The sequence below is a fragment of the Polyodon spathula genome, chromosome 18 (genome assembly GCF_017654505.1).
Source record: "Polyodon spathula isolate WHYD16114869_AA chromosome 18, ASM1765450v1, whole genome shotgun sequence".
Taxonomy (NCBI): domain Eukaryota; kingdom Metazoa; phylum Chordata; class Actinopteri; order Acipenseriformes; family Polyodontidae; genus Polyodon; species Polyodon spathula.
The window spans coordinates 1,993-29,610 of NC_054551.1; the positions used below are offsets into that span (position 1 = coordinate 1,993).

At 51.3% G+C, this 27,618-nt stretch overlaps 1 protein-coding gene and 1 pseudogene across 1 annotated transcript in view; both read left to right on the forward strand.

The window, feature by feature from the left end:
- The first annotated feature begins 376 nt into the window (after nucleotides 1-376).
- LOC121331207 lies at nucleotides 377-7,832 on the forward strand (annotated as a pseudogene).
- A 4,371-nt stretch (nucleotides 7,833-12,203) lies between these two features.
- Nucleotides 12,204-27,618, forward strand: part of LOC121331104 (cadherin EGF LAG seven-pass G-type receptor 3-like) — a 49,689-nt gene continuing 34,274 nt past the window's right edge. Inside the window, exons 1-6 of the mRNA XM_041278283.1 lie at nucleotides 12,204-17,280; nucleotides 20,263-20,886; nucleotides 24,311-24,533; nucleotides 25,741-25,856; nucleotides 27,010-27,098; nucleotides 27,437-27,594. Coding sequence (XP_041134217.1) covers nucleotides 12,417-17,280; nucleotides 20,263-20,886; nucleotides 24,311-24,533; nucleotides 25,741-25,856; nucleotides 27,010-27,098; nucleotides 27,437-27,594 — 6,074 coding nt within the window. The 5' untranslated portion in view covers nucleotides 12,204-12,416. The remainder of the gene's footprint in view (nucleotides 17,281-20,262; nucleotides 20,887-24,310; nucleotides 24,534-25,740; nucleotides 25,857-27,009; nucleotides 27,099-27,436; nucleotides 27,595-27,618) is intronic.

Below are 27,618 nucleotides of genomic sequence, written 5' to 3' on the forward strand. Positions count from 1 at the left end.
AGTAAAGTGAGCGTGAATTGCGTGTGCGGCTTCAATGCACGTGTTGAAACACGTATTAAAAATCGTATTGCGAGCCAGTTGGCAATCCGGCTCTACAATGTTTGTTTAAAGCAGGGTCTGGTTTTGTTTTCTTCGAAACTGACTGTTTTCAAATATAACTATCTGTAATTGTTTTATCCAATCAGACTGTTTAAGACATGACGTAAGAGTTGCACATCCTCGCCACACGATGGCAGCATCTGTAATGCATCCACGAGCGCCGGTATCTGGATCATTCCAGCCGCGCGTGCACGACGCTGTGCCGCGGCCAGGGGTGGCGGGAGCGCGCTCGCAGCAGTGGTGGGGGCGTGCCCGTCTAGTGCGTGCACGACACCTGCAGTGTTTACATCCTGTTCTGCGGAGCTCCAGCGGGCGAGAGTGCCGCAGTTCAGTAGGAGCTGCAGGGTGTCAATACATATCAATAGAGTTAGATTGCTATTGAGAGGAGCAGTGCGAAGCAGGCAACTTTTAATAATAATGTACCGGTCCCTGTACGCCTTCCGCTCGCTGGAGCCCAACTCGCTTCACTTCGCCGCCGGGAAGACCTTCCTAATTCTGGAGCAGAGCAATCGACACTGGTGGCTTGGCTCCCGCTCCAGCTCCGGCGAGTCCGGCTACATCCCGGCCTTCTACATTGAGAAGATCCAGGTGAGCCACCGTGACAAGGGCAGGCTTTTCTTCAGGTGTGCGGGCTTGCAATTACACGACATAGAAACGCCAGCTTAGTCTTATTGTTACCTGGACGGGAAACGGGGAGCAGGGAATAATAAGCATCGTCAGTCAGTAAACTTGCATGTAAGCCGGTAACGAGAGAGACACGGACTCAGACACACACAGTCATTCAGTCAGTAGACTTGCATGTAAGCCTGTCGAGAGAGAGAGAGAGAGAGAGATAGTCACTGTGTGGACTAGGAGTGACAGTACTGGTAACCAGTGAAGTATCTCAGATACCCGCAGATAGAAACCAGTACAGTACCTCAGATACCCACAGATAGAAGCCAGTACAGCACCTCAGATACCCACAGATAGAAGCCAGTGCAGCACCTCAGATACCCACAGATAGAAGCCAGTGCAGCACCTCAGATACCCACAGATAGAAGCCAGTGCAGCACCTCAGATACCCACAGATAGAAGCCAGTGCAGCACCTCAGATACCCACAGATAGAAGCCAGTGCAGCACCTCAGATACCCACAGATAGAAGCCAGTGCAGCACCTCAGATACCCACAGATAGAAGCCAGTGCAGCACCTCAGATACCCACAGATAGAAGCCAGTGCAGCACCTCAGCACTGGAGTGTGCTGCTGTGCTTCTATCTGTGTACTATGCTTTTAATATGCATTCATTATAACAGAAGCTCAATATATTAAATCAAGGGCCAGGATTTAGAGTAGCAGGGAATTTATAATATGGAACAAATCAATCTAAATAAATAAATAAATCCAGAGTACTGCAGCTAGATGGACAGGTGGCTTGAGATTTTAATAAGTTTGTGTAAAATGTAAATATTCAGTGGAATGCAGTATTTCCAGTTGCAACAGAGAAGCGCAGTGCTTGGTTCCCTGGGTCCTGTAAACTTCATTTGCTCTACTGTCGCGTGGATGTCATTTCATTGTGCTTGATCTGTGCTGCCGAGTTCTCAGCGCTGCTGCTGAAGCTAAACGTGTTGAAATGAAGCTGGAGCTCCTGTGAGAACCCAGTGGGACCGGCACCTAGAAAATACATTGAAAAGAGCAAGGGAACTGGGTTAAAGGGAAATGGGTTAAAGGGTGTGCATTGGATTACATTTCATTTCTATTATTATTTATTTGGGGCCCAGTTCAATCTATGGTTTTTGGGGAAATCCAAATTCTTGCAATAAAACACAAATAGAAATGACAAGTCTGTCTACCGTGCTGGTGGAGCTCAGGTCATTATCAGTAGGCAAAGACACTCTCATCCTCAAGGATGACTGAACATATTAACTGAGACAAGACGCTGCCACAACGGCTTACAAACCTTCCAAAAGGATCCCAGCAATTCAGCATCAACACCATGGGCAGGGAGTCCTTGGTGACCTATCCCTCCCCCCTCCCCCCTCCCCCGTGTCTGTGTAAAGAGGTGCCGGCTGCCTCCTGTTCTGAGTCTGTCTCCACGTTTCCATTTCAGACTGATTCTGCTGGTTGTGGTTTCTTGGCTACACTTAAAGCATTGCTAGTCCAGGACTTGCTTTGGCCCCCACAAGAGGGGAACCTCTCCATTCAGAGGGGTCTACTGCCCAGAATATCTCCATGTGTTAACTGTGTATCTCTCTGTCTGTCTCTCTCTCTCTCTCTCTCTCTCTGTCAGACCCCTGAACAGGATGTGGTGCTGCAGTCCATCGACAGAGCCATCGAATTCATTCACAACACCGCCATGAAGAACGGGGGCAAATACAACCTGGAGCAGTGGGACGTTCTGCAGTGAGTGGGGCTGGAGAGACAACACAGCGGGGAGAGGGCAGCGAGTGCATGCGCACCACTCCAGCATCCAGCTCTCAAACTGAGCCCTTCAAATGGTCCTTCTTGTGGTTCTCATTGTGGTTGTCTTTCTGGTGGAGTGTGTCATGTTTCGGGCTGGCTCTTGATGCAGTGTAATGACAGGGTTGGCTATGGTTCTTGATGCAGTGTAATGACAGGGCTGGCTATGATTCTTGGTGGAGTGTAAGACAGGGCAGTGCTGAAGTGGAGTGATTTATTTCCCCTCATGTGCTGCGCAGTTCTGGTTGTAGCCAGCAGGTGGCACTAACGCCCATTCATTGTGACCTTGTAGGAAGCTGATTCACCACCGCAAGGAGACGTTGGCTCGCAAGAGCCCAACCAATCACAAGCAGAGCCTACCGTCCTCCGCCAGTGACTACCACATAGGCTCTGCCCCCCACTCCAATGGGCTGAGACGCAACTACGGGTGGCAGGCAAGCGAGCCGATCACAGAGAGCCTGGACCCAGGCAGGGGGGAGGAGGGGCTGTACCAGGTAACGCAGGCTCCCTTTGGGCTGGTTCTGTTCTTGTGGTGTGTCTGGGATCCTGCCTGACTCCTCCTCTTCGTCTCCCCTCTCTAGGTGCCCCCCCAGCCTTGCTGCGCCGCTCCCATCACCCCCCCTCCTCCAGAGAAGCGCAGGGCTCCCCGCAGACCAGGTGAGATTGAGCAATGCATGAGGAGTCTCTATAGAGGGGGGCTTCATTTATTTAATTCAGGCTGCTGGTTTTTATGCATCTAGACGTGTCCCTTTGTGAATACAGCATTCCCTCGTTCTCTCGCTATGTGACTCGCACGTCACAATGTGAACTGTCTAGAGTGGCTCTTGTATACAGTCAAGTGCAATTTACAATTTGCATAACTGCGAGTCATAAGACTGTGAACTACTGAATTGTATAATAATGAGGCAACAGCATGATGCAGTTTGCATGTCTGCTCTCATGATGCGGGTTGTATGTCTGCTGTCATGATGCAGTTTGCATGTCTGCTGTCATGATGCAGTTTGCATGTCTGCTGTCATGATGCAGTTTGCATGTCTGCCCTCATGATGCAGTTTGCATGTCTGCCCTCATGGTGCAGTTTGCATGTCTGCCCTCATGGTGCAGTTTCCATGTCTGCTCTCATGATGCAGTTTGCATGTCTGCTCTCATGGTGCAGTTTGCATGTCCGCTCTCATGGTGCAGTTTGCATGTCAGCGCTCTGATGGTTAAGCCATGTTGGCAGGGAGTCCTTCTGTCTCTCACTGTATGAGGGCCCTTCTCTAGTTGCCTGTTCTCAATATTTCACTTTGTGTGTATATGTGTGAGTCAGAGGATGAGATGAAGAGAGAGTCCTGAATAGTGGAGCAGCTGTGATGAGGGTCATTGCCTTGCAGCTGCTGCCTGGAATCTGTTTCAGTTCAGCTTCATGCTAATCACAGTGAGGGAGGGAGGGAGTCTGCTCATACCAGTGTGTGTGTGTATTCCACTGAGCTGAAAATCCACAAAGAAAAATAGGTTAGCAGTTTTTATTCAAAGTTTTCCTTTCTGGTTTGTGATTTTTTCTTCTCTCTCTCCCTGTTCTCCCCTCTCTCCCTTCTCTCACCCTATCACAGAGCCTGTAGTCCCCACCAGGAGCTCTTCAATTGGTCCTGGCTCCTCCTCTGTGAGCTCCGTCTCTTTGGATACACTGGGCAGCGGCACCATCCACACCCCGGAGGCCAGCATTCCCAGTCTGGCCACCACCCCTCCCCCACTTCCCTGCCCGACCAGGCCTACTGCTGACCCCAGTGCCTCCCAGTCCCTCCCAGTCTCCCTCCCCACAGCCAGAGGCAGATTCCCAGTCCCTGGCAGCCCCCTTCCCCCCCTGCGCTGTCACATGCTCTTAGCCCCTCCCATGGTGGGAAGGGGGCGGGGTCTGACCCCCGAGTGGACGTGCCTCCCAGCATGGGGGCGGAGCTGATCGAGCTGGTGCTCAGGAACACGGGGCTTAGCTACGACCTCTCAAGGGTCGCCATCGGGGTCGTGATTGGACACATCCAGAGCTCCCTCCCACACTGCTGAGGTCATGGAGCAGGTCCTCCTCTCAGTGGTGGAGAGCAAGGTGAGCAGGCCGGTGTTAGGGGGAGCTTCCTTTCCTAAACCTCTTGGGAATGTTAGTAAGCAATCAGAAAAGCGCTTCCTCCTTTATAAAGTCAGAACGTTTGACAGCTGGCTGACAGTTAAACGCTAAGCTCTCATCACTTCTTGCTGAGACTTGCAGGCTAATATCAATGGGCCTGCCAGGGGTACATGTGCTTAACCCTCCTGTTCTGTGCAGAATTTAGGTTCGTCTGCTGTGTTTCAGGTCATTATAATGATGGTACATTCATCACATACAATAACATTTCTTTATAAATATACCAATACATAGGGGTCTACAAAAAACAGGACATGAAGTGTGACAAACATCATTCCTGTCCAGGGTGAGTTGTGTAAAGGACACTTCTGTCCTGGATGAGTTGTGTGAAGGACACTTCTGTCCTGGATGAGTTGTGTGAAGGACACTTCTGTCCTGGATGAATTATTTGTAAAAGCAGGGCAGAGCTGTGAGATGTCATTGTAGATGACAGACAGAAGGTAGACTTGGTGTTTGCACAGACGCTCTCTGCATCTCACACAGGTACTGACGGTCTTGCTGTCATTGTTTCAAGAGCAGAAGTTGCATCTTGCAGGTTTTCTTTGCCCATGCCAGTCGCTGCAGACAGAGATGCAGTGGCTCCTCCTGCCTGTTCAGTCTGGGTAAGAGCAGTTGAATGAGGGGTGCCATTGGAGCCTTGCCCAATTCTGGGTCCATACAACTTACCCGCTTCATCACAACATTGATGTCATCCAGAGCACAACAGCATTGCATGCCGACACATCAGCTGGACTGTAGAACAGGACCAGTGTAGGCTGCTGGCAGCTTGTTCAGGTTCTCAACTCTCCAGTCCAGTATCATCTCTAGCGTCGTGTCATCCCTGGAACACGCTGTTCATCTGTGTGCCTGAGCTCAGCACAGTAACAGTATGAAACAATGCTGTGCTTTCTGGAAAAACACAGTTTCAAGAATGCACATTTTAGCATTGCATTTGTGAACCTCTTTATCAGAGAGATGCTGCTACTTGCAGAGATAACAAGCCTCTGGTAACCTCTGCCTTGTAGAGCTAGAAACCTTGTCTCTCCAGATAGGTGCAGCCATTTCCAGACATCATCGTAATAAAAGACAGAGTGGAAGCATATTATTTTCTTCATAAAGATGCAACTACATAGATAAATAGCTACCGAGTCATTCTGTTTGTGTACAAGATCAGCTCTAAAAACATCAGCGTCTTAAAGTGCTTGTTTTCTGTATGTGACCCCAACCAAGGAAAAGTCATCAAATATAACAGAACATTGAGCTAGCATTGAAGAGGCGTAGCAATAACAGTAAGATAGCATTGAAGGTGAATGGAAAGCAGTTATTGCAGCAAGCTGTCAGAATTGTAATGCTCCCCCCCCTCCTCCCCCAGGACCTGAGCTCCGCCCTGCCTCGAGGACAGGTGTGTCACGATGAGCAGCGTCTGCAGGTGATCTTCACCGACCTGGCGAGGCACGAAGAGGACGCGCAGCTGGGCCCTGTACGAGGATGAGAGCGTGATAGCCTGCTACCTGGAGGAGCTGCTGCAGATACTGGTGATCTGTCTGTCTGTCTGTCTGTCTGTATCTCTGTGTACGAGGATGAGAGCGTGATAGCCTGCTACCTGGAGGAGCTGCTGCAGATACTGGTGATCTGTCTGTCTGTCTGTCTGTATCTCTCTCTGTGTACGAGGATGAGAGCGTGATAGCCTGCTACCTGGAGGAGCTGCTTCAGATACTGGTGATCTGTCTGTCTGTCTGTCTGTCTGTCTGTATCTCTGTGTACGAGGATGAGAGCGTGATAGCCTGCTACCTGGAGGAGCTGCTGCAGATACTGGTGACCTGTCTGTCTGTCTGTCTGTCTGTATGTCTGTGTACGAGGATGAGAGCGTGATAGCCTGCTACCTGGAGGAGCTGCTGCAGATACTGGTGACCTGTCTGTCTGTCTGTCTGTCTGTATCTCTATGTACGAGGACAAGAGTGCGATAGTCTGCTACCTGGAGGAGTGAACCATCTCTCTGTCTCTCTATGCCTCTGTCTCTCGAGTGCAGACAGACACACAGACGTGCTCTTGTGTCTTGCAGACGGACGCTGACCCTGAGGTGTGTAAGAAGAGCCACTCTGAGCCGGTCCTCTCGCTCGTCACATACTATCAGATGGTGAGGGGGCTTCACCTGTGTTGTGTGGCTCTGTGTAGCAGCTCTCTGTGTTTGGAGTTACCCGTGTTTTGTGTAGCTGTGCTGTGTGTCAGTGAGTAGCTCTGATGTGTGTATCTGTGCTGTGTGTCAGTGTGTAGCTCTGTTGTGCGTTGGTGTGTATCTGTGCTGTGTGTCGGTGTGTATCTGTCCTGTGTGTAACTGTTCTGTATGTCAGTGTGTAGCTGGGTTGTGTATCAGCGTGTATCTTTGCTTTGTGTATCTGTGCTGTGTGTGAGTGTGTAGCTGTGTGTCGGTGTGTATCTGGATTGTCTCAGTGTGTAGCTGGGTTGTGTAGCTGGCTTGTGTGTGTGTGTAGCTGTATGTCAGTGTGTAGCCAGGTTGTGTAGCTGGGTTTTGTGTGAGCGTAGCTGGGTTGTGTATCTGCCTTGTGTAGCTGGGTTGTTAAGCTGTGTATATTGTTGCTCTCTCTTTCCCAGGAGCACCGGGTGGCTCTGCGGCTGCTGCTGCTCAAGTGTTTTGGGGCAATGTGTAACCTGGACTCTGCCATCATCTCAGCACTGGTCAACTCCGTCCTGCCCATGGAGCTGGCCAGGGACATGCAGTCTAACACACAGGGTGAGGCACAGGGGGATGAGGGACATGCAGGGACACACACACACAGAGTGACACTTTATTTTGTGTTTCAGAGCACCAGAAGATGAGCACCAGAAAATGGGAGACACTTTCTTACACGGAGAATCGTGAGGGTCTGGAACCAACTCCCCAGTAATGTTGTTGAAGCCGACACCCTGGGATCCTTCAAGAAGCTTGATGAGATTCTGGGATCAATAACAACCCAACGAGCAAGATGGGCCGACAGACATGGAAGGGCTCAATGTGTGTCAGCGTGCATGTCAGTGTGCGTGGAAGGGCTCAATGTGTGTGTCAGTGTGCGTGGAAGGGCTCAGTTTGTGTGTCGGCGTGCGTGGAAGGGCTCAGTGTGTGTGTCGGCGTGCGTGGAAGGGCTCAGTGTGTGTGTCGGCGTGCGTGGAAGGGCTCAGTGTGTGTGTCGGCGTGCGTGGAAGGGCTCAGTGTGTGTGTCGGCGTGCGTGGAAGGGCTCAGTGTGTGTGTCGGCGTGCGTGGAAAGGCTCAGTGTGTGTGTCAGTGTGCGTGGAAGGGCTCAGTGTGTGTGTCGGCGTGCGTGGAAGGGCTCAGTGTGTGTGTCGGCGTGCGTGGAAGGGCTCAGTGTGTGTGTCGGCGTGCGTGGAAGGGCTCAGTGTGTGTGTCGGCGTGCGTGGAAGGGCTCAGTTTGTGTGTCGGCGTGCGTGGAAGGGCTCAGTGTGTGTGTCGGCGTGCGTGGAAGGGCTCAGTGTGTGTGTGTCGGCGTGCGTGGAAGGGCTCAGTGTGTGTGTCAGCGTGCGTGGAAGGGCTCAGTCTGTGTGTGTCAGCGTGCGTGGAAGGGCTCAGTGTGTGTGTCGGCGTGCGTGGAAGGGCTCAGTGTGTGTGTCAGCGTGCGTGGAAGGGCTCAGTGTGTGTGTCAGCGTGCGTGGAAAGGCTCAGTGTGTGTGTCAGCGTGCGTGGAAAGGCTCAGCGTGTGCACGTGTCAGTGTGGGGTTGAATAAAAAGATGAATTACAATTACAGAAAAGAAACTCTCTGCCGAGTCTACATCGCACCACAATTATACTTTCAAATTTATAATTCGTGGGACAGAGAAATGAATGCAGAATGACTGTGGAGGGAGTGGGAGAAGGGGGGAGGGGGTATTGCTTACCGGTTTCACTGCACAAAGACCCCCTTGCTTATTAAATATCTTGGTATCCACAGTTATAATCTCTTGTTAGGAGATACTAATACAAGCCGAAACGCATCCTAATGCAAGACAGATTGAACAGACTCCCTCCGATATGACAAGAACGCACCCCCAATTCTGCGCGCGAGATGACAGCTTTTCTTTTTTGTATATTTTTTATCCCAAATTGGGGGGGGGGGGGCTTTTGTAATAACGCGGATTGATTTTCTGTCTGGTGACAAACAGACGCACACAATCCACGCACACACTCGCATTAATTCTCTACACGGTGTGTAAAATATCTGCTTGGAGGGAGGGGCGGTGATTCCCGTCACTCGCGTTAGTGCTGGGAGAGTGACGGGGGGGGGGCTTGGCTATTGTATTAATTGTAACAATGAGGCGCTGATCGTAGTTCCTTCGCGCTCTCTCACACCTCTTTCCCTGATAAAACCCGAATCAGTTTCTCATCAGCCAGCTGGGGGCCTGGCCTCTACCACCTGCCGCTGAACCGCGGGGGGAGACGAGGAGTGAACCACGGGGCTTCATCATTGAGATTGGCACGGGGTAGGACCCACGGCGGGGTTTCGGCACACACAGTACCCACCTTTCCTGTTCCCATGACAACAGTACTGAAGTCATTGATCGCCTGAATTGGCGGATCCTGTGGATTCTACCTGCCCTCTTGAGCTCGCAGTGGTAGTGTTCTACTGTTCTACTGTTCTACCGCGCTGTGATACAAATGAAGATACAGTCAGTGGAAACTGTCTTTGCAAGAATTGAAGAGACACTTATTAAAACTGAGTATAACAGAAGACAACGCAAATACCAGACCGGAGCAGAGACAGCTGTAACTAATACCAGATCCGTGTAGAGACAGCAGTAATGCAATTTAATACCAGATCCGTGTAGAGACAGTAGCAACTCAATCTAATACCAGATCCGTGTAGAGACAGCAGTAACTCAATCTAATACCAGATCCGTGTAGAGACAGCAGTAACTCAATCTAATACCAGATCCGTGTAGAGACGGCAGCAACTCAATCTAATACCAGATCCGTGTAGAGACAGCAGTAACTCAATCTAATACCAGATCCGTGTAGAGACAGCAGTAACTCAATCTAATACCAGATCCGTGTAGAGACGGCAGTAACTCAATCTAATACCAGATCCGTGTAGAGACGGCAGCAACTTAATCTAGCTGGACATGAAGACCGGGGGGGGGGGCTTGTATAACATTCCACTGGATAGAATACTGTTTATGCAAGTAAAATTATTAAAAAATAAACTATATATATATTATATATATATATATATATATATATGATGGGTGTACGTTCCGGAGCAAAATTGGTCAGCCGTGCGGCCATGGCTGTAATGAATGCACACTCCATCTGGGTAACGGTTAGAACATAAGAACATAAGAACATAAGAAAGTTTACAAACGAGAGGAGGCCATTCGGCCCATCTTGCTCGTTTGGTTGTTAGTAGCTTATTGATCCCAAAATCTCATCAAGCAGCTTCTTGAAGGATCCCAGGGTGTCAGCTTCAACAACATTACTGGGGAGTTGATTCCAGACCCTCACAATTCTCTGTGTAAAAAAGTGTCTCCTATTTTCTGTTCTGAATGCCCCTTTTTCTAAACTCCATTTGTGACCCCTGGTCCTTGTTTCTTTTTTCAGGCTGAAAAAGTCCCTTGCGTCGACACTGTCAATACCTTTTAGAATTTTGAATGCTTGAATTAGGTCGCCACGTAGTCTTCTTTGTTCAAGACTGAACAGATTCAATTCTTTTAGCCTGTCTGCATATGACATGCCTTTTAAGCCCGGAATAATTCTGGTCGCTCTTCTTTGCACTCTTTCTAGAGCAGCAATATCTTTTTTATAGCGAGGTGACCAGAACTGCACACAATATTCAAGATGAGGTCTTACAAGTGCATTGTACAGTTTTAACATTACTTCCCTTGATTTAAATTCAACACTTTTCACAATGTATCCGAGCATCTTGTTAGCCTTTTTTATAGCTTCCCCATATTGCCTAGATGAAGTCAACAAAAACTCCTAGGTCTTTTTCATAGATTCCTTCTCCAATTTCAATATCTCCCATATGATATTTATAATGTACATTTTTATTTCCTGCGTGCAGTACCTTACACTTTTCTCTATTAAATGTCATTTGCCATGTATCTGCCCAGTTCTGAATCTTGTCTAGATCATTTTGAATGACCTTTGCTGCTGCAACAGTGTTTGCCACTCCTCCTACTTTTGTGTCGTCTGCAAATTTAACAAGTTTGCTTACTATACCAGAATCTAAATTGTAAGTTGTAGTGATGGTTTCAAAGAAAACTAAAATAATAAAATGTGAAGACAACATAAACCAACTGGGTGGTTAACAAACTGTGAAATAATATAATGTGTTTAAAAGCAAAAGTAAAATTACAGTTAATAAAGTAATGTAAATGGGTTCCCACAGTTTGTGTTAGGTTAAATCACAGACTTGGGTTTATGTTATGTTTTGTTGAAAATAATGTATTATGTTACAAAGGATATATGAAGGCTTTAAGACCCTGGGGAGCATATCTAGGTGAGGAGGTATCATCAATTTATCTTAATTGTTTAATTAACTAATTGTGTAGCAGTTAAAGCTGGTAAAGTTGAGATGGCAGGGGGAGGGGAGAATAAAACGAAGAGAGTAAACGCTGAGGTAACAGAGGACTTTAAAATTTAAGGGATAGTTTGTTTCGTGGGTAAGCAGAATTAGCCTGCCCCTGTTTAGTTTAGGACCCAAGAAAGAGTTAGGTTTTGTTTTGTTTATTTGATTTTGTTTTTCTAAAATAAATACAACCCACGGAGGGTAACTGTACTGCTGTCACTGTTTGTTATTTAGACACACCTGGTAGTGTGTGGAAGACTATCCTACACAGTCATAGAGTGCAACCAGAAGCAAGAATTCGTGTGTGTGTGTGTGTGTATATATATATTTTTGTGTGTGTGTATGCATATATGTGATACAAATGTGTAACTGCGAAATAATATGTAACAGTATATAATATTTAGTATATATATAATATCATAGCATATCGTGTATATATATATATATATATATATATATATATATATATAATATATATATATATATATATACACACACATATACACATGTGTGTGTGTGTGGGGGTGTAATTTTTCAATATTATCTATCTAGCTATCTGTATCTATCAGCCGGTAGACTCTGAAACATCAATGTGAATTTCTATAGAAACTGTAATAGTGAAATGTGATATAAAACGAGCACGTCTTTATTATGGGACCCATCCAAAACACATTGGCCGAAATTAAACGAATGATAACACATATAGAAACGCTTAAGTGTCACTGTATTTAAAGACTAGGCTGTCGTTTGTATTTAATGCGTGTGTTAATGTGTTTGCAAACACACACCGATGCCATCACCATTTTCATTGAGAAAAAAACCAACAGACTCTGCACTTTGAGAGCTTCCAAGCTGCCAGGAGCAAACATGGCGGCGGCGAGGTCTTCGGTGGAAACGACTGAGCATGCGCAGTGGAGCGAACCATCTGGTTCTCCACAGCGGGGATAGGGGGGCAATAGAGGGAGGGGATGAGGCCAGTGGGGGAAGCCGAGAGCCATGTTGGAGATGAATGAAAGGAGGGCGAGGAAAGAGAGATGTTGCGTCCCTAAGTCACAACCCAAGCTTACAGAACACAGCGAGTAAATGCGAGCTTTCCGGGCCTATAGAGACAGAGGACCACGGGAGGAGGTTTGGGCCGGGCCGGTGAAGGCTGCGACTTAGCCAGGGAGAGGAAGGATTTCTGTTCTACTAATGGCTGCGGTGCTGCTGGAAACAAGCCTGCTTTCGCGTCTGCTTCTGCTGCTTCTCCTCGGCTCTTTGTTCGCTGCAAGCCCAGGGAAGGTAGCGGGGGGCTTGGGCCGGACCGGAGCCTCCTCCCCCACACCAGGACAGACTAGGAGCCCCAGATCCAGCGTGTGGGGGAGACGGGACAAGCTGGCCGGGGAAAGAGACAGCGATCCGGGGGAGCCGTGCACTGGGGGAGACAGCACTGGAAGGGGCCATGGCAGCCGGGAGGGACTGTGTGGGTACCCTTGTAAATTAACCCTTCTGTGCACGAAAAGCGCAGATGGCAGTGCACAATACCCGCTGCGTGAAAAGACTTCACAGACTGGTTTCAAAAATGATCGGCAGCCGGGAAGCAAACGCACGCCGTGTGTGCATAATTCTATTGGATTGTACTGCTCCGTCTTGCAGAGTCGGGGTAAGAGAACCATACAAAGGACTAGAGCCCCCTCGGCCCCATTTGGGTGGCAGCTTGTCTCCCGTCTAGGCACAGCACGCACGGGCCGGCCGGGGCAGTGCACTACAAAGGGCGACGTGTGTGTATTTCTGCGTCCTTCTTGGCACTCGCTGTTACCGAATCAAGAAGCTATTGTCCAGGCAGAGTGGGAGGGCCTCTGCTCGCAGCTCTCAATGCCGGTCTGTACGCTGTCTGCCCTCTGTACGAAACAGCGGGGATCACAGACAGCAGAAACAGCGGAGTGCGCCTTCTCGCTGGTTTTGCATTTATGTAGGAAACCCTCCCCACTGCCAGTTTCCAATCCGGATAACAACTACAACGCAAACACTGCTGGTGCAACTGTCTTCCTCATCTCGAACCCGTGCCGTTTACCCTCCTCAGCCGACGAGAACAAAAGGAAAAACACACCTTGGATTATCAAACTTGTAGTGCAGCCGTGGTGCTGCTCCTGCTGCTCTGCCAGGACTGATAGCAGGCGGAGGGGACCCTGTCAGAACAGCTGCCGGGGCTTCAGCGAAGAGCAATGGAGGAGTGAATGTGTTCGAGTCTGTGATGTCGCTCGGGAGCGGGGTTTGATTCGGGAGTGTCACGCGTTTCATCTGGTCGTGGCTGTCAGCTCACATCACAGTCTCCGGGAGCGAAGAGCCGAGGACTCAGGGGACTCATTACTACGAAAGCGAACTGCAAATCGGCATGTGAAGCAAACTGTGAATGAATCGCAGGTCGAGCATTCAGGAGCCGGCGAAGAGAGCGGCGACCTGGGGCAGAGTGGCGTCAACAGCCCGGGCCTGGAAATCAATGACTGGAGCTTCAAACGGGTAAAGATCAGCCACGGACAGAGAGGAGCAGAACAAGAGCCGCTGGATCAGTCCTCGGGTCCGAAGCTGCACTACGTGAGTAATCTCAGCACCCGCAATATTAACATTACTAGCGCACTACCTGCGAGCTCTCCCGGTCAGCAATGTGTTGTTAAGTTTCGTGCTTTAAACAAATGCCTGGCTCTCAATGATAATCGCCAGGCATGTGCTGAAGGGCTATGTGAAGATAAAAGAGGCGCTGACTGTTTGAGCCGAAGGTTTAAATTCCTTTTGCTGAGCCCCGGATGGAAGCAGTGTATGGGCCGTGTGTGTGTAAAACAGCGGGCTGTGTTAAACTGCCTGAGGGGAGAGGTTTCAGCACCACAGGACTGGCGGACAGCTCCCTCCAGCTCTCAGCCAGAATTGAGCTCAGCTGCGACCGCTCTCAGAGCCTCAATTCCCTCGGTTTGCAAACAAGATGGGGAGACGAAACCAGATACTAATTATAACAACAACACGGCCGCGGAAAATCCATTCCCGTCCGGTCCCTGTCTCCTGCGCAGGATGCTCAACGCCACAAAATTCTGTTTAAAAGCAATTTGTTCTGATAGCGGCCGTGGGAATCGTTTAGCTATCGATCTGCGCTTGGCTCATCCACAATTAAAGTCCCGCACGGCGGCGGCTGTGCTGCAATACGATCCATTACACAGCAAAGCTGTCGGGCGGCAGAGGCGAGGTAGGTCGAGGAGGGCAGCGCCAGTGCTACCGTTAATAAGGGCACGCAGAGCCGCGAACCGCCACCCCCTCTTCCCCCAGTATAATTACCAGGTTCAGGTGGCGGAGAATCAGCCCCCAGGGACCTCTGTGATCGCTATGAATGCGCAAGACCCCGACCCCGGCGAGTCAGGCCGGCTCTCCTACTCTATGGCGCCTCTAATGAACAGCAGGTCAATAGATTACTTCAGCATCCACCCCAGCCACGGGCTGATCACCACCACCAAGGTGCTGGATCGAGAGCACATGGACCTGCACTACTTCCGTGTCACCGCCGTGGACCACGGGCAACCACGCCTCTCCGCCACGACCATGGTGGCCATCACCGTGTCGGACCGTAATGACCACGACCCGGTGTTTGAGCAGATGGAGTACCGGGAGACCATCCGGGAGAACGTGGAGGAGGGCTACCCCATCCTGCAGCTGCGCGCCACGGACTTAGACGCCCCCTCTAATGCCAACATCCGTTACCGCTTTGTGAGCGAGGCCTCGGCACCCAGCCGCGCCGCCTTCGAGATCGACCCGCGCTCGGGGCTCATCACCACACGGGGGCCGGTGGACCGTGAGCAGACGGAGCAGTACAGCCTGGTCGTGGAGGCCAGTGACCAGGGCAGGGAGCCGGGGCCCAGGTCTGCCAGTGTGAAGGTGTTCATCACAGTGCTGGACGAGAACGACAATGTGCCGCAGTTCAGCGAGAAGCGTTATGTGGTGCAGGTGCGGGAGGATGTGCGGCTGCACTCGGAGATCCTGCGGGTGAGCGCCACGGACCTGGACAAGGACAACAATGCGCTGCTGCACTACAACATCATCAGCGGCAACAGCCGGGGCCAGTTCTCCATCGACAGCGTGACGGGGGAGATCCAGGTGGTGGCGCCGCTGGACTTCGAGGTGGAGCGGGAGTACGTGCTGCGCGTGAGGGCCCAGGACGCCGGGCGGCCGCCACTGTCCAATAACACAGGCATGGTGAGTGTGCAGGTGGTGGATGTGAATGACAACGCGCCCATCTTCGTCAGCACGCCCTTCCAGGTGTCTGTACTGGAGAACGTGCCACTGGGCCACTCTGTCATCCACGTGCAGGCCGTGGACACCGACTCCGGGGACAACGCGCAGCTGGAGTACAAGCTGACTGACACGCTGCCCGACACGCCCTTCGTGATCAACAGCGCCACGGGCTGGGTGACAGTGAGCCGGGCGCTGGACCGCGAGGCCGTGGAGCACTACTTCTTTGGGGTGGAGGCGCAGGACTACGGCACCCCGTCCCTCTCGGCCTCGGCCAGCGTCACCATCACCGTAATGGACGTGAATGACAACCGGCCCGAGTTCGGACAGCGCGAGTACTTCATCCGGCTCAACGAGGATGCGGCCGTGGGCACCAGCGTGCTGAGCGTGACAGCCATGGACCGGGATGTGAATAGCGCCGTGACATACCAGATTACAGGAGGGAACACGCGCAACCGCTTCTCCATCAGCACGCAGGGCGGTGCCGGGCTGATCTCACTGGCCCTGCCTCTGGACTACAAGCAGGAGCGGCGCTACATACTCACGGTGACCGCCTCCGACCGCACACTGCACGATATCTGCCAGGTCCACGTGAACATCACGGACGCCAACACGCACCGGCCCGTGTTCCAGAGCACACACTTCTCTGTGGGCGTGGCGGAGGACCGGCCGCCAGGCAGCACCGTGGTCGTGATCAGCGCCACGGACGATGATGTGGGGGAGAATGCGCGCATCACCTACTTCCTGGAGGACAACATCCCACAGTTCCGCATCGACTCCAACACGGGCGCCATCACGCTGCAGGCAGAGCTGGACTACGAGGACCAGATGACCTTCACGCTGGCCATCACTGCGCGTGACAACGGCATCCCACAGAAGTCTGACACCACCTATGTGGAGGTGAACGTGAAGGACGTGAATGACAATGCACCGCAGTTCATCAGCCCGCGCTACCAGGGCACCATCATGGAGGACACCCCACCTTTCACCAGTGTGCTGCAGATATCCGCCACCGACCGTGACGCACACGCCAACGGCTGGGTCCAGTACACCTTCCAGAATGGGGAGGACGGAGACGGGGACTTCACCATCGAGCCCACCTCAGGGATCGTACGCACGGTGCGGCAGCTGGACAGGGAGAGCGTCCCCTTCTATGAGCTCACCGCCTACGCCGTGGACCGGGGGCTCCCTCCTCAGCGCACCCCCGTGCACATCCAGGTCTCCGTGCTGGACGTGAACGACAACGCGCCCGTGTTCCCCGCTGATGACTTCCAGGTGTTCGTGAAGGAGAACAGCGCCGTGGGCTCCGTGGTGGCTCAGATCACGGCCACGGACCCGGATGAGGGCCCCCACGCCCAGATTATGTACCAGATCGTGGAGGGGAACATCCCAGAGATCTTCCAGATGGACATCTTCTCTGGGGAGCTGACCACACTCATCGACCTGGATTACGAGGCTCGCTCGGAGTACGCCATCGTGGTGCAGGCCACGTCCGCGCCCCTGGTGAGCAGGGCTACCGTGCGGATCAAGCTGGTGGACCAGAACGACAACGGGCCGGTGCTGCAGAACTTCCAGATCATCTTCAACAACTTTGTGTCCAACAAGTCCAACAGCTTCCCCAGCGGGGTGATCGGGCGCGTGCCGGCCAGGGACCCCGATGTGTCGGACCGGCTGCACTACTCCTTCGAGCGCGGCAATGAGCTCAACCTGCTGCTGCTCAACCACACCAGCGGGGAGCTGAGGCTCAGCCGCAAGCTCGACAACAACCGGCCTCTCGTGGCCTCCATGCTGGTCACTGTGTCAGGTGAGGGTCACGGCCAGCTCTCCACTGTACTGTCGGTGAGGGGTGTCTGTTGAGGTAAAAGCATAGTAAAGTGCAATACAGCACAGTGTAATACAGCACAATGTGATACAGCACAGTGTGATACAGCACAGTGTAATACAGCACAGTGTAATACAGCACAGTGTGGTACAGCACAGGGTGATACAGAACAGTGTATAACAGCACAGCATGATACAGCACAGTGTGATACAGCACAGCGTAATACAGCACAGTGTAATACAGCACAGTATAATACAGCACAGTGTGATACAGCACCATGTGAAGCATAGGAAAGCATTGTAAAGCACAGAGAGGTATGGTAAAACATATAAGAAATAAGCATGACGAACTATAGTAAATGCAAATGGTGTAACCTGGGAGAGCTGCACAATGACAGTGCAAACAGACAAGAGAAACATTTCTGCAAGAGAAGTGAGTCTTCTATTGTTATTATATGTGTGAGTGATTTCTGATTGCACTGTGAGTGGTATATATTGTTATTATACGTGTGAGTGATTTCTATATATTTTATATGTTTTTATATATTGTTTTTTATACATTTTAAAGGATTCCCTGGTTGATGAGATGGGATCATTTGAAAGGGTCAGCTGGTCATGTTATTTTATTGATAAAAAGTTATGGATATAAAGTTATCAGATACCAACAGAAGCTGTTCAGTTTTTCATACATATTCTGTGTCAGGATCTCTGTCAGTCCCCTTCAATTCAGAGCCAGTCTGAGCCCTTCCCCAATCTCTGCTCACAATGGCTGGGCTCCACTCTGGACTCAGTATGATTGTATTTATTCAGAGAATGTTATCAGGTTCTTCACAGCACTCACATTGCAGATCAGTTTATAAGAGGCAGCTGTTTGCAGTGGGGTGGTTTTCTAATGGATCAAGAGACACAGGCTCTCTCTGCCTCTCCCAGCGTCTCTGATTAAATAGGGCAGGCTGTGTTTGACCCAGCCCTCTCGCTGGCTGCTTTTTAGCTTTCTGTCTTTTTATACAAACACAAATGTTATTTGAAATGCTGCTCTTGTTCACATTGTACTGGGATGTCCCAGAGAGCTGGGATTAAAACAGCAAGCGAGCTGCTCTCTGAAACAGTGGAGCATCAGCCTAGTGTTGCAGCTGAGGCCCTCCCTGCTCAGCCAGGCGTGTGAGTGAGGTCACCCTGTGTAACAAACAGACACTGCTAGTGCTGGCTGTGAGTGCTCGTGGAGTCTGGAAGTGCTGGCATTATGCTGTGCACCCTTTTAATTACTGTTTTAATTTAATTAAGTACACAGGCACACACTCACACAGGCACAGACTCACCCAGGCATGCACTCACAGAGACACACACTCACACAGGCATGCACTCACACAGGCACACACTCACACAGGCATGCACTCACACAGGCACGCACTCACACAGGCATGCACTCACACACTCCCACACTGACACAGGCACAGACTCACACAGGCACACACTCACAGGCACGCACTCACACAGGCATGCACTCACACAGGCATGCACTCACACACTCCCACACTGACACAGGCACGCACTCACACAGGCATGCACTCTTACAGGCACGCACTCACACAGGCATGCCCTCACACAGGCACGCATTCATACAGGCACACACACACACAGAGGGAGAGGGAGCTGGAGGGGGAGGGGGGAGAGCTGAAGAGAGGGAGAGGGTAAGGGGGAGAGGGAGAGGGAGGGAGAGGGAAGGGGAGATAGAGGGAGAGGGAAAGGGAGCGGGAGAGAGGGGTGGAGAGAACTGCAGAAAGCTGCTCTTTGCTGTACAGTCAGGGATTGCTCTTCCCGATTCACTCACAGCCCACGTCGGCCATCTGTCCAGTTTTGAAATAAATGGTTTGAATTAAATTTGCAGGATTGATTAGAGAATGTTTACATCTGCACTAAACTGATTAAGAGGGCTGCTGTGGATGATCGTGCTGTGATTACAGCAGCCCTGTGCTCTGCACTGCTAATCCAGGGAGAGGCCAGCTATAGAGCAGACTCACAGGACTATTGACAGGGCTAGAGACAGGGCTAGAGATAGGACTAGAGCACTAACCTTTAGTGTGTGGGCTGCCTGGCGCGTGTCCTCTGTAGCTCTGAGCTGCATTAATGTGTTTAATTACATTACCTGCTCAGTCAGGCTCCCTCTCCCATCTCTGAGCGCTCTCTCAACATTTCACCAGTTGATAATTACTGGATTGGGTTAATTTTTGTTAGTCAAGTGCATGTTGACAGTGAGTTGTAAAAGTAAAAGGGGTCCTTCCTTATTCATGTTGTTTTTTTTGATGTGTGAGTCAGAGAGAGCAATGAACTGGAAGCTGCGTTGTCTGTCTCACAGTGGGGGGGATGGGCTCTGAATGCATTGATGTGTCTGAAACCAGGACAGACCGAGCCAAACCAAACTGAACCAGGATAATAATGGGCCAAACCAGCCCAAATTGTCCCTTCATACTGAGACACATACAGACATGCTCACAAACCCACACACACATTCCCACACATGCAGACGCAGGCTCGATCACACCAGTAGATGCACAGCGTCCAGGATGGCAGTAAGCAGCAGGTTTGATCGTGTCTCCCCAGGGTGGGTGTCCTACATACCGGGCCAGCCCTGCCAGCCTCAGTGGCTCTGATGAATGGAGATCAGTAAATAATGAACAGATAGAGCTGCTCCTCAGCACTGCTAGCTGGGGGTGGGGCAGGGCTAACAGTGGGTGCTGTGCTGGAGAGCAGTGTGTGTGTATGTGTGCTGGAGAGCAATGTGTGTGTGTGTGTGTGTGTGTGTGTGTGTGCTGGAGAGAAGTGTGTTTGTGTGTATGTGTCTCCTACACAGTATCCACAGTGCTAGGATGCAGTGGCAGTTATATTAGTGTATAATCTTGGTGGTATTGTACATTATGGTAACCTGTCTGTCTGTGTCTGTGTGTGTGTGTGTGTGTGTCTGCAGATGGGATCCACAGTGTGACAGCTCAGTGTGTGCTCCGTGTCCTCATCATCACGGAGGACATGCTGTCCAACAGCGTGACGGTGCGTCTGCAGGACGTGTCCCAGGACCGCTTCTTGTCCCCGCTGCTGGGACACTTCCTGGACGGGGTGTCCTCTGTGCTGTCCGTCCCCCAGGAGGACATCTTCGTGTTCAACATCCAGCAGGACGGGGACGCAGACATCCTGAACGTCAGCTTCTCCGCCCTGCTGCCTGGGGGGCTCTTCCTCCCCTCTGAGGCCCTGGAGGAGCAGCTGTACCTGAGCCGGCCGCGGCTCACTGCCCGAGCCATGCTGGAGGTGCTGCCCTTTGACGACAACGTGTGCCTGCGAGAGCCCTGCCAGAACTACATGAAGTGTGTCTCCGTGCTGCAGTTCAACAGCTCCGCCCCCTTCATCACCTCCGCTTCCATCCTCTTCAGACCCATCCACCCAATCACGGGGCTGCGCTGCCGCTGCCCGCCCGGCTTCACAGGAGACTACTGCGACACAGAGATCAACCTGTGCTACTCCAAGCCCTGCCTGAGCGGAGGGGTGTGTGCGCACAGGGAGGGCGGCTACAGCTGCATCTGCAGAGAGGGCTACACTGGTGAGTCGCTCCCAGCCAGGGTTACTTCATAGGCTTCTGAGATCAGTCAGCTGCTGGGACCAGCCTGTTCTTACTGCATGTTCTTTTACACGCTCCTCTCTCTTTGAAATGAGGTACTGAGCTGTCGAATGTCAAGCATGTGTCGGCTGTTCTGTGCTTGACCTGGACTGCAGTACACTATAGTATCCAGCAGTCAGGCTTCGGTACAATGCATGCTGCCAGGCGTTGTTTCAGTTCATAATGCTTAGTGTGTGTGTGTGTGTGTGTGTATATATATATATATATGTATATAATATATATATATATCAATCTAAATCAATTGCACAAGTCAAGTTGGATACCAGTTTCTGGAGGTTAGTTTTGCTGTCAATAGGAAGCAATAGGAGCTAGAACAAGGTATTCTCCACTCTGCCCGTCAGTAAGTGATATTGCTGTGGGTCGTGCGGGCAGCACAATGTCACTCAGTGGTACAGTTTGTAGGTTCAGTGCTTTCCCTGGTTCCCTACCCTGTGCTCTTTATCACACTTTGTGTCGCATCTTTCTCTGTCTCCCTCTCTCTCACTCTCTCATCTCTCGGTCTCTATCTTTCTCTTGCTCTCTCTCTCTCTGATCTCTCTCATCTCTCTCTATCTCTCTCTGTCCCTCCCTCCCTCTGTCCCTCACTCCCTCCGTCCCTCCCTCTGTCCCTCCCTCCCAGACCGGGAGGCAGGGAGGGGAGACGGGAGGGAGACAGGGAGTGAGGGAGAGAATAGGGAGGGAGACAGGGAGTGTTGGGAGAGAGGTAGGCTCCATCCTAGGGGAGTGATACAGGGAGGAAAGGGCGGGAGGGAGGGAGGGAGACCGGGGAGGGAGGAAGAGGCTCTCCCTCCCTCTGTCCCTCACTCCCTCCCTCCCTCTATCCCTCTGTCCCTCCCTCTGTCCCTCCCTCCCTCTGTCCCTCACTCCCTCCCTCTCTCCCTCCCTCTGTCCCTCCCTCCCTATTTCCCTTGGGAGGAAGTGAGACAGGGAGTCCCTCTGTCCCTCCGGAGGGAGCTCTGAGGGAGGAGCCTTCTCTCTCCTCTCTCCCTCTGTCCCTCCCTACCTCCCTCTCTCTCTCTCCCTCGCTCTCTCTCTCTCCCTCTCTCTCTCCAGTGAGGGAGGTCAGACTCCCAGGTAGAGGGGAAACCTTGAGGGGGCCACCGCCTCCCTCCCTCCCTCCCTCCCTCGCTCCTCTCCCTCTCTCCCTCCCTCTGTCCCTCACTCCCTCGCTCTATTCCTCTCTCTGTCCTTCGCTACCTCTCTCTCTCTCTCCCTCTCTGAAAAAGCCTGCATTGTAATTCTATCAGGTCTAATTAGTTCAGGTAAAGAAGAATGGGCCTCACTAGAAGGATTCTGAGAAATAGGATCTCTGATGTCAATTATTTCATTATTAAAATAAGTTAAGAAGTCGTTATAAGTGATATTCGAGCCCGTAGTGGTGGTGAAGTATTAGTAGGTAGAGTTATTCATTTATCTATAGACACAAACAGAAAGCCAGGATTAGTTTTATTTGCTTCAATCAGGTTCAAGTAGTATAAGGCTCTAGTTTGGGACAAAGCCTTCCTGTATTTCACCTGATGGTTTTTCCGAGGTAATGCAGACTGGTGCCCTTCCATCTGCGTTCCAGTTCCAGAGCCTCACATGTAAGTATCCGAGTCGAGTCACTGAACCACGTGTGCCTCTTCTGGAATTCACCCTGCGAGTTTTAACTGCTGCTGCACTGTCTAAACTCTGATAGTGATAGTGTAGGTATTAACCATCTCATCCAAAGACTGATTAACTGGGGACAACTTTAACACAGAGCTTTACAGTAGTTCAGTTACCTGAGTTTTGATTGGATGATCAGAGATGATGACGAGGTCAGTAGTTGATGGATTAATTACCTGAGTTTTGATTGGATGATCAGAGATGATGGCGAGGTCAGTAGTTGATGGATTAATTACCTGAGTTTTGATTGGATGATGATCAGAGACGATGACGAGGTCCGTAGTTGTGATATTCTGAAGAACCAGACCACAGGAAATTAGCAGATCTAAAGCATGGCCACGGTTATGCATCAGACCTTGAACATGCTGAACAAAATCTAGGGAATCCAATAGCTCCAAAAATTCTGAACCATTAGGATGTGATGTAATATTAATATGGATATTAAAATCCCCCAGTATGATAATCCAGTCATAACTGACAGACGCAATTGATACAAACTCACAAAATTCAGAAAGAGTCTGTGCACCGTATTGATTGGATGTGTGAGCGGGTTTCTCTTTCTGATTGGCTGTGTGAGCCGGTTTCTCTTTCTGATTGGCTGTGTGAGCCGGTTTCTCTATCTGATTGGCTGTGTGAGCCGGTTTCTCTTTCTGATTGGCTGTGTGAGCCGGTTTCTCTTTCTGATTGGCTGTGTGAGCCGGTTTCTCTTTCTGATTGGCTGTGTGAGCGGGTTTCTCTTTCTGATTGGCTGTGTGAGCGGGTTTCTCTTTCTGATTGGCTGTGTGAGCGGGTTTCTCTTTCTGATTGGCTGTGTGAGCGGGTTTCTCTTTCTGATTGGCTGTGTGAGCGGGTTTCTCTTTCTGATTGGCTGTGTGAGCCGGTTTCTCTTTCTGATTGGCTGTGTGAGCGGGTTTCTCTTTCTGATTGGCTGTGTGAGCGGGTTTCTCTTTCTGATTGGCTGTGTGAGCCGGTTTCTCTTTCTGATTGGCTGTGTGAGCCGGTTTCTCTTTCTGATTGGCTGTGTGAGCCGGTTTCTCTTTCTGATTGGCTGTGTGAACGGGTTTCTCTTTATGATTGGCTGTGTGAGCGGGTTTCTCTTTCTGATTGGCTGTGTGAGCCGGTTTCTCTTTCTGATTGGATGTGTGAGCCGGTTTCTCTTTCTGATTGGCTGTGTGAGCGGGTTTCTCTTTCTGATTGGCTGTGTGAGCGGGTTTCTCTTTCTGATTGGCTGTGTGAGCCGGTTTCTCTTTCTGATTGGCTGTGTGAGCCGGTTTCTCTTTCTGATTGGCTGTGTGAGCCGGTTTCTCTTTCTGATTGGCTGTGTGAGCCGGTTTCTCTTTTTGATTGGCTGTGTGAGCCGGTTTCTCTTTCTGATTGGCTGTGTGAGCCGGTTTCTCTTGGTGTAGTTCAAGCTGGGGAAGCGATGATCACAGCAATCAATACATGGAATCTGGAGCAATAAATCAGACGGGGACGGGGGCCTAATCAATAATCTGATGTCCATCATCGAAGCTTTAAATCCCAATCACAGCTGGCCCTCCCCAGGGCCCTGTAGCAGTGTGCAGGGAGGGGAGTGTCTGTGTGCAAGCTACAGGAGGGACCAAGCGTGGCTTATTTACAAGGGTTGGACTCAGTGTTGCAGCTGTGCAGGGATACCCTGCAGCAAGGTCTTTGTTGAGTGCTGCCGTCTCGTCCCCAGGAGAGCACTGCGAGGTGGACAGTCGCGCCAGCCGCTGTGTCCCGGGGGTCTGTGGGAATGGGGGGACCTGCACAGAGCTGCCGGAGGGGGGGTTCCGCTGCGACTGTCCCTCAGGGGGCTTTGAGAAGCCATACTGCACCGTCACGACCAGATCCTTCCCTCCCAAATCCTTCATCATGTTCAGAGGACTGCGGCAGAGATTCCACCTCTCCATCTCCCTCTCGTGAGTATCATCTGAGAGAGAGAGTGTGTGAAGGAGAGGGAGAGTGAGGGAGGGAGAGAGAGAGTGAGGGAGAGTGAGGGAGAGAGAGTGAGTGTGAAAGGGAGAGAGAGAGTGTGAGGGAGTGAGAGAGTGAGAGAATGTATGAGTGAGAGAGTGAGTGTGAGAGGGTCTGAGAGTGTGATTGTGAGAGAGTCTGAGAGAGTGAGTGTGAGAGAGTCTGAGAGTGTGTGAGTGTGAGAGTGAGTGTGAGTGTGCGAGAGTGTGAGAGAGTGTGCAGGTGAGATTGTCAGCACTGAGATCTCAGATTATGATCTGCTCACTACAGCAGGGTCTGGGCTGGTCAGTATTTACTGGTTTGTGATCTGGTTTTTGACATTGTTTTCTCTGTGTGTGTCTGTGTCTGTATCTGTGCTCTGTACTCTGTGTGTGTGCTGTCTCTGCGTACTTTGTGTTTGTATCTGTGTGTGTCTGTGTGTGTGTCTGTGTGTGTTTTTGTCTCTGTGTGTGTGTTTGTGTGTCTGTGTGTGTTTGTTTGTGTGTGTGTGTCTGTGTGTGTTGTGTGTGTGTGTGTGTGTGTTTGTTTGTGTCTGTATGTTTGTGTGTGTGTGTGTTTGTGTCTCTGTGTTTAAACACACACACACAAACAACACAGAGAAGACACCCACACAAACACAAGACATACAACACACACACACACACACAAAACACAGAGACACAAACACACACACCAAACACACGAGACACACACACACAAACACACCACACAGACATACACACAAACACAGAGAACAACACAAACACAAACTTGTGTGTGTGTGTGTGTGTGTGTGTGTGTGTGTGTGTGTGTGTGTTTGTTTGTGTGTGTGTGTGTTTGTGTCTCTGTGTGTTGGTGTGTGTTTGTGTCTGTGTGTGTGTATGTGTGTGTGTTTGTTTGTGTCTGTATGTTTGTGTGTGTTTGTGTCTGTGTGTGTGTGTGTGTGTGTGTTTTGTGTCTCTGTGTGTGTGTGTTTGTGTCTCTGTGTGTGTGTGTGTGTGTGTGTGTGTGTGTGTGTGTGTGTGTTTTGTGTCTCTGTGTGTGTGTGTGTGTTTTGTGTCTCTGTGTGTGTGTGTTTGTGTCTGTGTGTGTGTGTGTGTGTGTGTGTGTGTGTGTGTGTGTGTGTGTGTGTGTGTGTGTGTGTGTTTTGTGTCTCTGTGTGTGTGTATTCAGGTTTGCCACTGTGGAGTCCAGCGGGCTGCTGCTGTATAACGGACGATTCAACGAGAAACACGACTTCATCGCTCTGGAGATCGTGGAGGGGCAGGTGCAGCTCAAGTACTCCACAGGTCAGTGCAGGGCAGGTGCAGCTCAAGTACTCCACAGGTCAGTGCAGGGCAGGTGCAGCTCCAGTACTCCACAGGTCAGTGCAGGGCAGGTGCAGCTCCAGTACTCCACAGGTCAGTGCAGGGCAGGTGCAGCTCCAGTACTCCACAGGTCAGTGCAGGGCAGGTGCAGCTCAAGTACTGCACAGGTCAGTGCAGGGCAGGTGCAGCTCAAGTACTGCACAGGTCAGTGCAGGGCAGGTGCAGCTCCAGTACTCCACAGGTCAGTGCAGGACAGGTGCAGCTCCAGTACTCCACAGGTCAGTGCAGGGCAGGTGCAGCTCAAGTACTGCACAGGTCAGTGCAGGGCAGGTGCAGCTCCAGTACTCCACAGGTCAGTGCAGGACAGGTGCAGCTCAAGTACTCCACAGGTCAGTGCAGGACAGGTGCAGCTCCAGTACTCCACAGGTCAGTGCAGGACAGGTGCAGCTCAAGTACTCCACAGGTCAGTGCAGGACAGGTGCAGCTCAAGTACTCCACAGGTCAGTGCAGGACAGGTGCAGCTCAAGTACTCCACAGGTCAGTGCAGGACAGGTGCAGCTCCAGTACTCCACAGGTCAGTGCAGGGCAGGTGCAGCTCAAGTACTGCACAGGTCAGTGCAGGGCAGGTGCAGCTCAAGTACTGCACAGGTCAGTGCAGGGCAGGTGCAGCTCAAGTACTGCACAGGTCAGTGCAGGGCAGGTGCAGCTCAAGTACTGCACAGGTCAGTGCAGGGCAGGTGCAGCTCAAGTACTGCACAGGTCAGTGCAGGGCAGGTGCAGCTCAAGTACTGCACAGGTCAGTGCAGGGCAGGTGCAGCTCCAGTACTCCACAGGTCAGTGCAGGACAGGTGCAGCTCCAGTACTCCACAGGTCAGTGCAGGGCAGGTGCAGCTCCAGTACTCCACAGGTCAGTGCAGGGCAGGTGCAGCTCCAGTACTCCACAGGTCAGTGCAGGGCAGGTGCAGCTCAAGTACTCCACAGGTCAGTGCAGGACAGGTGGAGCTCCAGTACTCCTCAGTGCTGTATTGGGGATCTGAGAGCCAGCAAGCTGATTCAGGTTCTTCAGTATCAGGGTGTGTGGGGGTCCCTGGGTTTGATCAGATGTAACCTGCCATCCCTCTCTACTTGTCCCCAGGTGAGTCCTCCACCCAGGTAAGCCCTTACCTGCCTGGGGGGGTGAGTGATGGAAACTGGCACACCGTGCAGGTCCAGTACTACAACAAGGTAGGCACAGAGACTGGCTGTCTGTATCAGTGGGTCAGTGTGTGTCAGTGTCAGTGTGTCAATCTGTGTATGTGTGCGTGTGTATCAGTGTGTCTATTCCAGTCTGTCTCACTCTCTCACTTTCTCTGTGTGTATTCCCATTGACCTCACTGTCTCAGACTCTGAGTGTATACACCCCCCCCCCCACCCCACCTCTCTGTCTCCCCAGCCCAAACCCCTGGACCTCACTGTCTCTACACCCTGTCCCTCCCCTCACCCCTCTCTCTGTTCTCCAGTCCAAACCCCTGGACTTCACTTTCTCTACACCCTGTCCCTCACCCCTCTTTCTGTCTCCCCAGCCCAAGCTCAGCTCCTCTGGTGAGGCTCAGGGCCCCTCAGAGGAGAAGGTGGCGGTCGTGACGCTGGATGACTGCGACACGGCCCTCGCTCTGCGCTTCAGACAGCAGATCGGCAACTACAGCTGCGCAGCGCAGGGAGTGCAGTCCAGCTCCAAGAAGTGAGTCCGCAGGGTAGAGCCTGC